Raw genomic sequence first — 12,640 nt, 5'->3', positions numbered from 1 at the left:
AATTTTTTTAAATACATACATATTATATATATATATATATATATATATATATTAACAATAGTCTGCACAATTGATATTTAACTTTTAGGTCCATAAATTATGCTAAATATTTCTGACATAACTTGTATTTACATAAAAATTATAAATCTAATATATTGTTTACTTAGTTCAAATTTAACAAATTTTTGTAATATGAACTTCCGAATTTGAAGATCTTATTCGGCAGATTGTCTTTAAATATTATTTGTAATAAGGGCCACATAATGTATTCAATTAATAATGAACAACAATAAATAAATATAAATTAATGAATTAATTATTTAACATACAATGTTAGTGCAAAATATACATACAAGTCATAAAATTCCAAACTTATATACAATTAAGTTAATACAAACCAAGAAAAATGTTGATCTTTATACTAATATATTATACACCACCTATTATAACTTAAAAAATATGACTATACAACATTTATCTTACAAAATATGATAGGTATCTACAATGAATACATTTATTTTGTAACATGACATTTTTTGTGACTTTGAATATAAATAATTTAAAATTTCTTTGGAAATTGTCTTAGGCTTGTATCAATGAGATTATCATTCTGAAAATAAAACTAATTAGAAAGAACATCAATATTTTATAATACATATTTCTAGCTTTATACATACCCATAAAGGTAATAGAAAAATGATAATAAATATACTGCTAATTTGACCCAACCTTCTCGTTGGCATCGATTTAACATGTCTGCATTCATAATAGATGTCGGATCATATAGACCAGGCCCCGACATTACTGGCCTTGTGTGGTACCTTAGATTTAACAAAGTTTTTGATAGAATTTTTCACATTAAATAATATGTTTAACAAAGAACGAAATATACCTGTACACATGGTAAGCTATGAGTGGGACATTGAGACATAACGAGAACCACTCCCCAGCAAATAAGAATAGTATATTGAAAAATACATGCATTAAATATTCTGGTAGCACAAGCTAAAATATATAAATTGTAATTATTTTCCAAGTAACACTTGAGATCAGAATGTTCTATTTTTTAAATCACTCACTGGATTTAAACTATTACATTGGTCTATAGGATTTTTATAATCTGTTTTTAATTCATCAAATGCAATTACATGAAATATAGAAAAGAATATAAGAAATGCGTCTACTATTAATGCTATGATATAGCTGAAGGCTGGAAAGCTGAACGCCATTTTTAAATATGTACATAAACACTAAAATTTTTGTTATTATTAATATTGATAAAATACTATTGGCAATATAACCTTTAATTGGAACAATAAAGTGCTTTTAATGATTACATTTGTCAACTTAAAATGTATGAATAATGCTTCGCTGGCTCCATCTATTTAGAGCATTACGACTTAAATCTATAACATAGCCCTCTAGTAGCAATTTGCTTAGCTATCTTAGCAAGAATTCGCATGAAGTCATGTTCTAAACCCAGGGTGGGCAACCTGCAGCCCGCGGGCTGTATATGGCCCATTAAATATTTTTTGGGGCCCGCCAAACATTTATAAAATAGAATTTTATCAACATTCTCTCATCTAAAAATTAATTATAAAGCATTCTTTCATTGCTGCATTAATTCATGAAATATTTAATTTCTTTAAATTTTACATTTTTATATTATAATGTGATTATAATATTTATAAAAAAAATTAAATCCAGGTAAAATAACAAGGGCGACTTGCCACAAATGATTAAAATTTAAATGCGGCCAGTCAGTTGAAAACATTGCTCATCCTTGTTCAAAAACTGACCTTTAAAAACAATTCTGTAAGTGGCATTTTACTTGAGGGGACTGGCATAAACTTTCCAATATGTGTAAAAATCGAGCTAAACTGAAAAAATTGAGAATTAGCTATTTATTTAGATAAAAATTTAGATCTTTCGAACATAAAATTTTCAATTGTACTAAAAACTAATTATTGCGGTTTCCAATTGATATGTTTAGAATAAACTATAATAATATCTATAATTGTATTAATCAAATTCAATTTATTTAATACCTTTCTAGGTGTATGTTTTAAGAGCGTAGGTCATTAAAATCACCAAAATGATGTTTTTTTTTTAACAATTAATTACGAAGAAACGGCTTGGCTAATATTTAACAAAAACTAATCAGCACGATTCTCAAGTGATATCTTTCGAACAGTTTTTGAATTTTAAACATTGGTTCAGAATTTGTACAAAAGTGTTTTTTTTTTAATTTGCACTATACGTTGCACTCACTTGACTAAATTACAATTACATATCAATTATGTAATCTCATCGCTAATCAGTTTATTTTTAAAACTTTTAAATTTTTAAGTCAGTGCTGCCGTTTTCAAGAAAATCAATAATTTTTATAATTATACCAGTTTCCGTAGGACTTTAATGGTTTAGTATGTTCATTAAGACCAAGTACTCTATCATTATAGCAAGTAAATTGTATAATTTTGATTTTAACTGACTTAAAAAAAAACTACATCAATTTTGATGAATTTTTAAAATATTTTTAAGGGTCAAATTTTGGGTCACATACGTACGTTTCTCGTGCTTGGTCTCAAATGGTTTAGAATGACTTGTAACGCTGATGTAACGAAAAAATGAATATATTGGATTTTTTAGCAAAAACTTTCCCTCAAGAAGATTTACAAAAATAGAAAGAAAAGATTGCTAGTAATTTATTTAATTTTGCATAATAATAATAATAATAATAATAATGAATGATAGCCTGAAGGTAGAGTAAAGCACCATATATAGGTAGAGTAAAGGTAAAGGTAGAGCACCAGATATAGGTAGAGTACCAGATATAGCACCAGATATAGGTAGAGTAAAGGTAAAGGTAGAGCACCAGTTATAGGTAGAGTAAAGGTAAAGGTAGAGCACCAGATATAGGTAGAGTAAAGGTAAAGGTAGAGCACCTTCATGATGTAAGAGCACCACAAAACAATGAATTCCTTTTCCTCCCTGGTTTAGTATTCCCGTTACAATTTCATCACCATTATTCACATTTTTATTCACTTTTATTCATTTTTCTTACCAAACTTTAGCTTCAATGCTTTCTGGTCCTGCGCTTCGGCTTTCAGTTCCCAGTATTTCACTTCTGGCGTAAGTTATCAATCATCTGCATAGTTCTTCTTCCCAATCCTTTTAGTCCTTCTATTTTACCTTCGACGAAGTCGTGTAGAAGGCACATCTTTTGACATCGATCTATAGTTTCCTTCATTTTTGCATTTAGTATTGAAATTTTAAATTTATAAGGAACATTTTAAACATTTTTTGCCTAAAGTACTAATTATAATAAGTATCTGAATCTAAGAAATATATGATAAAATCAAATCTCATTTATCCCATGTAAACAAAACAGTTACATTACACTCCTTCACACTTGCTCCAAGTTCGTACAAAGTTAGCAAATGATTGATAATTCAGGTCTCGTAGTTCTATTACTAGCAGTGATATTAATCTCATTGTCTCTAAGCGTTAAATTTGATACGACCCTCCCAAGTCTTCTAGTTCAGTACGCCACGTTAGGTGAACAAGCGTAAGGACGGCATAATAAATAGACGCAGGACCCATGATCAGATTATCTACCAATTATTGATAATAGGGAAGGGTGACCTGGCTGACGACTGACGAGGCACCATTATCAGTCTTATTATTCTATACTAATTCACAATCACATAAATAGAACTCGATCTTACAAATGCGATTCAGATACGAATAAGTTTCGATGGGTATTTGTTATTTTTATTATTTAGTTATTTATTTTATTACATATCACGCATAGTTTCTCTAGAAAGACTTAAAATGCAATTATAATAAATATTACTGCGTTAATTAGTTTGAAGCGATGGTTCGTCCAGAAGTTTTTTTTAGCCAAAAATTCTTAAAGAATTTTGTAAACTTAAAAACTGTTTTTAAAATATCAGTTAGGAATTATGCTTAGGAGGCGTCCATTAATCACGTGATCCAATTTTAGCAATTTTTGGACCCCGTGGTGCTATTTAAAATTACCCTTCCTTTCCTACTTAGCACCACGAGTGTTTTTAGTACCTAAAAAAACATTAAATTATTTAGAATTTTTTTAATACACTCTCCTCACTCACCTAGTATTTTGTGTTTTTTTCTCGAACCCCTTCCTATCATTTTTAGCCTCACGTAATTAATGGATAGCCCCTTGTTAGATATTGGTAAAGATTGAACCATTTTTTCGTGTCTCGTTAAAATTTTAATGAAACCCTTTGAAAGAATAGAGTCCACGGTCTTATTAAATATCCTAAAATATTACAGGCCTACGAAAAGTGGTTTGATTATAAAAATTCATTGAAGTTTGGAATAATGCGCCGTGCTTTGGAGCAAACACCTAGTACTAGTATGTTCTAAGAAAGGGTTTGTGACTATTATTATTACAATTACAGATATGTTTGTTTAAAATATTTCAATTTAAAATCGCATTTATTAGATTTAGTATAAACGTGAGCTTTATTTACAAAATAAGCAGTTAAAAATTCTATATTTATAGCTAATCACAAATCCTAATGTAAGTCACATATTGACACAATTTGGGTGGTTTTAAAAACCGGCCTTAAGGCAAAATGCCGTCTACATCTAGTTTTCTAGAAGCATATTCTCCGACAAGTGTGCTTAGTTAACTACTCGCTTATAAAAATATAAGACAGTATGAATAAATTAAGTTAATTAAGAAAAAAAATCATATTGGCTTCAAATGTATCTAACTTAGCAGTTTATGTCATCTTGAAATTTTAGATAAATTTAATGCTAACTTATGGGCCGATTCTCGGTTTCAATTTTACGACAAGTTCACACTTATTTCGTTTAAAATGTCATTATAAGTGTAACAGTTATTCTCGGCGGTATGTGTTTTATCATTGAAACATTAATGTTACGCTATCCACTGAAATAAAAGTGTCGAAAACACCAATTATGATCACATTGGCGAGAAGTTATATGAACAGATTGAATTTGCTATTTTGGAAATTATGCGTTTTAACATCTTTTTTGAGGTTATGTTAGCACCGATGTAGAGATAGATTATACCGATTTCGCTTGAGTACAAACAAGAGACAGCCAACATCAAAAAACACAAAACACTGTCGCTCATGCTACGCATGACACGATTCATTCCGCATCAAAATAGGTATCGCCGAGAATAACAAATCTCAACATATACTTACGCGAGGCATGTTATGCTACCACGCAATTGCGATAACAGAGCGTAGCCATGTTAAGGCAGAATCGGTCAATTAGATACATTAAAAGCCTAAGTGATCTTATCTTTTCTTAAGATAGATCTATACTTGACAAATTGTCAAGTAAAATAAATTAAAAGGAAAATGAGTGAAATGGCGGTTTTAGCAATTTGAGAATATAAGATATAAATATAATAATATTATTTGATGTACAAGTCAGATACAAATAAAATAATGGTAATTGGACGTTGGCACAAAAGCATCAACTAATATATCACATAACCAAAAGCATTTCTTGTAAAAAACTATTAGTCTATTCACGATATTCACGATATGAAATGTTGTGACGTATTTTATAAGATTCGAATTGCTTCAAACTTAAAATCATAAATCAAGCATAAAAATCAGGTTTTTATTTAAAAAGATCTTTTTATATACAACTACCAAAGTGTTCTTCATACCCACTAATCCAAAAAGTAATACAGATTCGAGCGTTTAAATTTTCTTACCATATTCATCACCACCCAGTCCTCTCGATATAGTGGTAAAGCACCCCGTAGAGAGCGTAGGTCTACGTTTTCAGTCGCTTCACGAAAGCCGTAGCGCGCGGTTCTAACGCAAAGCGTAGTCGCTATTTCGGCGCGCGTAATTCGAAACTTATAAAAGACGATGAAATTCAAAACCAGACTGTGATTATTTAAAATTAATTGGAAAGATAATTAAAACTTTGGTGAAATTAATAATAAACTGAGTGAAGAATTTATCACATTTTTTTGGATTAACAAAAACTAATATGAATAATAATTGAATTAAATATTAATAACATTACCATAGATGTACAATTATAGTTATATAATAGTGGATTTAATATAATTTTTAATTTAACAAGATTTTTAGTGAATAATATTAAAGTAAAAATGCATATGTTTTATAACAAGTTGAAGAACATGGAATGTGCATGTATAAAGTTACAAACATCAGTTACAATTTGGTATTAAAATTGTTCATAGTGAACTAACAATTTAACAAATTACTTGTTATTTAAGATATACTATAAAATACTTGGTACTCTATAATATTGGTGCAAAATTCAATGTTGGATATGTAAAGGTGGAAGCTCAATACTTCCGTTGGACATTTCGTGACACTGATTAAATTGGTATTTATGCTCAATATATTCTTTATAATTATATTTAAAATTGTAAAATAAATTAATAATAATACCAACAAATTTTGGAAATAACTATTTTTTCTTATTATTAAATTGAGTGCGCAAGATTTTCATCTGCTCGTTCAGATTAAACAGTACAAAACTTCACCTGACCCTATTCCTACCTGTTTCCATCTAGATTTTGTACAACAAAGTCCCTTTGTTTGACAAAATAGCAATAAATACCAAATGCAGATAAAGCATGACCTGTACCCTTTGTTTTAATCAGAGACAGAGTAAAAGGCAGTCTTTGGGGCTGCGCGATAAATTTCCATTAAAATTCTGATAAAATCAACAAAGTTATTCGAATTCACTTCTAATCGATTAGAAACGTTTAAAAGTTCACAGACTCGTGCCATTTAGCAGTTTTCCTCACACCTATCTGAAAACGATAATTGGGAACGGTGAGGGTACGAATTATGAAATTCAAATGCGTTCGTGCATTTTGACCTATAAGATCTACTATAGCTAATGGAATATATATTATCATTCGAATTATATATATATATATATATATATATATATATATATATATATATATATATATATATATATATAAATATATATATATATATATATGTATATATATATACATATATATATCGATTAAATATGCGATTTTTTTCATGCTTTTCCATTCTGCGTTTCAGTCTTTTAAACGACCATCCTCAACAATCAAAAACTGGTTTTAATAATCAGAAATCTCAATAAATTTGTTAACACATTTTTGACTTTTCTGAATTTTGCATAAATTGGCACTATCTTCGAAATATTTTTTTTTCCGAATTTATCAGAATTTAGTTTACTCTTATCTCTTCAAATATATATTTAGTATACTATTTCATATTCTAAAAGCATAACGCGTTGAAATGTTCATACGAAGGCGAATCGATGGGGTAAAATATACGAAGCTAATGATATGTAAATATATTTTCGGTTATTGGAAAGATAGGTATATGTAATAATATATTTATGCAATGAGGTATATTGATAATGAAATATACATCAGTTTATTCTTCTGAGTCTAGAGAATAAACAGTTCGATTATTTTTGAAAATAGTGAACGCAGAGAATAAATATTATATATATTCTTACCTAGAATACCAAACTGAATTATCAATATGTAGGGATTTCACATAAAAAGTTTTAGATAAAAATTTAGATTTTCTATTTTTTTAGAGCATAAATCAACAAGATATATAAAATTTATTTATTCATTTTTTAAATATAATTATCACTTCATTAATTGGGCTTGCATTACTATCTTAAGAAGTTGAGACTAGAATTTGGGTAACATATTAATATTTATTTATTTTTAAATGTTAATTTCAAAATTATTTAGTTATTAATGAACCATTAATACCTGTTAATATAATTTAGCCATTAAAGTAACAAATATATTATTATAAATATCGCTCGCTAATTATACCTTTAAATTATCATTTATACTAGATATATGTCAGCAAAATGAAACTATATTAAATAATTGAATTTAAGTAGTTAGCAATTAATTATATATCCCAAATGTAAAAATATGATTTAGTAGCTTCTAAGAAAGTGATTTCCAGAGAAATGTATATAAACCTCCTGTAGTCTATGATAACTAGAAAGGAGTCAATCACTGCGAATATTTTAGGGTCTACAAAATAAAATGTGGGTCCAAGATGATAATTTGATATTACAACATAAGATTCCCCTTTCTCAATCATTTACCTTATTTTGAATTCTAAACTCAATTAAGAAATTTAGAAAAAAAAATAATATCATGCAATCAGGAGGTCTACTTTGAGCAAAAAAAAAATCAGTGGATCTATGCCATTAAATTAAAGCAAAAAATAAATTAAATTAAAGCAAAAAAAAATTCAATGGAAATATGACACGAAAAGTTTCGAAAACCCAAATGAAAAATGAAATATATTGTAAAAACAAAAAATGCATTAGATGTGATTTGATATAATATGATTAGTTTTAATATAAAAAAATAAATAACATCACTTTTGATCTAGATTTTAGAAGAAAAACTGTTATCAATTACTTTAGCTGTATTTCTGATCATGATATATACCGGAGCGTTAAATTCATGTATTAATTATTTCTAATAGAGATTCTCTATATATATAGTTTCTTTGCTTCAATATGTATTATTTAGATATCCTACGTGGCAAATCTATATCAATTTGCATTACATTATTCACAATGATAACTTCGGATCGGAACACGGCACGAATTTGCACACATTGTAGTGAAGTCTGTCGTTAATAATACATCGCATTTAGATAAAGGCAGGTGTATGAGTTAGGCGGATAGCTGTCGACGGTTTTACAATAGAAATAAATATTTATTTGAAATTAAAAAATAATTTAAAGTACCTCAATCACACGAGTATGATAAAAAATAATTAAATTTTTCACATATGTAATATGCTACCACCAGCATACTATACGACATATTAAAAGGTCAATTGTTTCTTCGGTCTTTATTCATATTTCTTTTTCAAAATTTTTGTAACAATTTTTATATACTAATGAAAGAATTGTTTTAATGTGTAATTGACGAATTGAAGAATACCCAAATTGGTTGGCACAGAAAGTGTTTTGAGAAGCGCACCCTATTAGGCTATAACTAAAAATTCCCAATGATGTCAAATATCCATTTGTGAAAAAAACGGTAATCACTTTATTTATTTATTTATTCTTGCCATATTATTATTAGTAAAATTATTGTTATTATTATTATTATTTTATTATCTTATTATTTCTAATATTATTATTTTATTATATTTATTATTATTTGTCATTTATTGTTTTTATTCTCCTTTATTTTATAGTATTTAATACCAGAAAAATTTAATAAATTATATTAATTTTATTTTAAGTTTGTTCTATATTTTTTATATTATATTACTAGATTTTATGTTATTTAGCAGTTGTAACAGATATTGAGATAAAAAGTGTAAACAAAAATGTGTATTAATCTATAATTGAAAAATAACCTGGCCTGATGTTTTCTTCCGATGTTAGGAATTTTAGTAACAGTTTTTATGTATTAATAATTAAATTTTATTATATATATATATATATATATATATATATATATATATATATATATATATATATATATATATATCAATACCTACAATTTTTAAATAATTGATTAATGTAGAAGTCAACAGGGATACTTAAATTATTGAAAAAAATCTAAATAAATTTAATTTTATATTATGTCATTGTTTGTATTTACATATAATTACTAAAAAAAATTAGTTTGTTATTTAAAGAACAAATTAACAGTAAATGATTTATATGATCAAAGCAAATTTTTAACAAAATATTTGCGAAATTACATAATATTTGCAAGATTACATTACACATATGCTTGATAAAGTATTTATAAGATAAAATATATAATTTAAGATAATCCAAAACTTCAAAATAATATTTTTTAACAAATTATAAATTTATATAGTTTATTCTGCCACGTTTGTTTTTCTAATGGATAATTGAAAGATTTAATTATATATAAATGTTATTAAAAATTAAAATTAAAACAGCTCATTAATTTAATTCATTTTAACGTGATTGTGAGTATAATTTTGTAATCAGATGAAAATCATGTCTCGAGTTCTATGAAATTTTATGATTGTTTCAATTTTTTCAGAAACCACCAATTAACTTATAATCAAACTCTATATATTAATAAATTAAGTAATTAATAAATATCGTTTAAAAAAAAATAATTGATTGAATGCATATTATAAAATGTACACGATTTCAAAAACGTCAATATTAAAAAAAATAAAATGAATTAAAAGATATAATTTATCAAAAAAAATTATAGTGGTTTTATAAAAAGATTAAAATTGTGTCAAAGCAGTATATTGTACTACATATGAATAGGTTTTAAAATCTCTTCTTAGGGTTCTTCACAATATTATTACAGGAAGGATATAATCAGGAAGAATATTATAGGAAGAATATAATTGGGATAAAAACTGCAGTGTCATATCAAATTTCGCTTAAACACATAATAATTGCACAAAATTCGGGCTGATGATGAATGGATCACACCAGAGGTGTTATGCTAGTATTTTATTTACCGGAACGCTAAAATTAAAAAACCAGTTCAAAAACTCCGGTTCTCAAGTTTGCTCCGGTTCCGTTCGAGAAGGAAAGATATAAAAATTATTGCAAACCCCATTTTGTGCATATGTATGTATGATTATTACAATAATAAGAACGTTTAATAAAAATTAGTTGAATTATAAATTATAAAATTCACTTATCCGATCATTTTCTGTATGTAGCTTTTTTTTGCCGGAATGCGTTCCGGTTCGACAACGCCACTGGATTACACCAATATTAAGTTATAAAATTAGATAATAAGTAAGTATATAAAAAATTAAGTAAACATTTACAATGGCCTTTCTGCCCCTAGTCTACTCCCAGAATACATTTGAAAGCATTGTGATGTGGTACCTCTTCTGAAATCCGCGCATTAATCATCATAAACGTATTCGCAACAATGTTCTCTACTACCTATATCACAATTAGAAACCATCTCCGTTTATAACTATTATATTTCCATTATGGAACGATTAGAGTTTCATGTTACTGAACAGGACATTAGAAGTAAATTTATACATTTGTAGCTACCTGTGCGTCGGTTTCTGTGCTCCTCGGGACGGCTGTAAAATGTTATGAACGATAAAGGTGCACGTAAAGTCGAAGTAATTTTCTACTATTAGTTAATGCACACGAGTTATGTGCTATGAAAGTTTGTTTATTTTTATTCACTTTACAAAGCTGGAAATAACAGCAAATACGTTACATTTTATTTGGGTTCTGTTTTCGTTTTCCACCTATTTGTGAAAGATAAAACATCTAAACTACGTTACTACAGTCCATGAAAATATTATGATTAACCATTCCAGTATTTTTTTAACATTTATGTTTTTTCTTAGCCTGATAGCATAGAAGTTGCAAGATATTAAAATTTACACACTTTTTAAATTGTTTAATATCTTAAACCTAAATTAAAGCTTGTGCATAAATACTGACATTGCTGCAATTCATATTCCCTCAATAACAGATTGTTATGGAAGAGTGGAACTCGAGAGATGTGGACTCTATAGATGCACATAGAGTCATAAATGTGTCGCTAATTAAATGAGGCTCATAACAAGATAATTATTAAAACAGAATCGACATCCATCCTAACCAATTTGCAAGTCAAGTACACCTGGAAGGCCAGCCGACCTGGTTTAAACGAAAAATACCTGGAGACCTAATACAGCAAAAATAACTTTTTTCCTTTTTGGTTTTAGTTTTTTCTATTAATATATTTTAATTAGCTCTAGATACGCCACTGGGGGTCTTTTCTAATTTGCAGAATAAAATTGAATAAACAGGAATTAATAGATAAATAATCTAGAAAAGAATTTCAAAATAGAGCATGAACAACTCAGAACATGAACATCTCAGAGAACATATCTAGTTCTGATCGCTGCTCAAAAAATAAGTCTTTATATTTTTTGAAGAAACTTTAGTAGTATTGAAACAACATTTTTCAGTAATATTTAAATTTTGAACTGACAGTCCAAAAGGTCCTAATATAGTAAACTTTCGTCAACAAATTCTGGCTTTTTGATAATTTTAACTTAACTTTTTAAAAAAATTCAATAATTATTTTTTGGTTTCTGATAAATACCGATATTACTACTGCTTGATATCAGGTTGTTTAGGGTGGGTATCAAAAATATTATCATGGGTTTTTAGATAGCCACCATTGGAACCTCCAAATTGATAATATTGAACATAAGGTGCGATCAATCTCACATATTTGATCTTATTGAGTGATTTTATTGTATTTGTTTGAACTTGTGTTTTCATGTGATATTATTTATATGATTTGGGTTTTAAGAGTTTAGTGCTGCCCACTTTGTTGTTTTTATTCCCATTTTTCATATAAATTAGAGCAGTGCTCTGACTATAGATTATGATTACAATTATATCTAAATATAAAATTTGGTTAAAAAATATTTTCTGAATCATCAATATAAGTTTTGTCAGATAAAATGAGTATAATTAAATTTGTTTTATTTTTGTCGCGTACACATTTAATTTTCCCAAACGCATTAAATTTAATAATGATATAAAAATCTGATGAATGACATGTTATATTCCAAAAATATAAA

At 27.3% G+C, this 12,640-nt stretch overlaps 1 protein-coding gene across 1 annotated transcript; it reads right to left on the bottom strand.

Moving 5' to 3' along the window:
- Positions 1 to 497: 497 nt before the first annotated feature.
- LOC113368072 (protein cornichon) lies at positions 498 to 1,234 on the bottom strand. The gene is made up of 4 exons (XM_026609638.1): positions 1,080 to 1,234; positions 893 to 1,005; positions 678 to 821; positions 498 to 610 (listed from the first exon to the last, which is right to left on the bottom strand). Exons 1-4 carry the CDS (start codon positions 1,227 to 1,229, stop codon positions 583 to 585), a joined length of 435 nt encoding a protein of 144 aa, XP_026465423.1. The 5' UTR covers positions 1,230 to 1,234; the 3' UTR covers positions 498 to 582.
- Positions 1,235 to 12,640: the final 11,406 nt, after the last annotated feature.

Source organism: Ctenocephalides felis, unplaced genomic scaffold, assembly GCF_003426905.1.
Source record: "Ctenocephalides felis isolate EL2017-DRISC unplaced genomic scaffold, ASM342690v1 CF-g0.4_SCAFFOLD_01170, whole genome shotgun sequence".
NCBI classification, from domain to species: Eukaryota; Metazoa; Arthropoda; class Insecta; order Siphonaptera; family Pulicidae; genus Ctenocephalides; species Ctenocephalides felis.
This window is presented reverse-complemented; position numbering and strand designations above follow the sequence as displayed.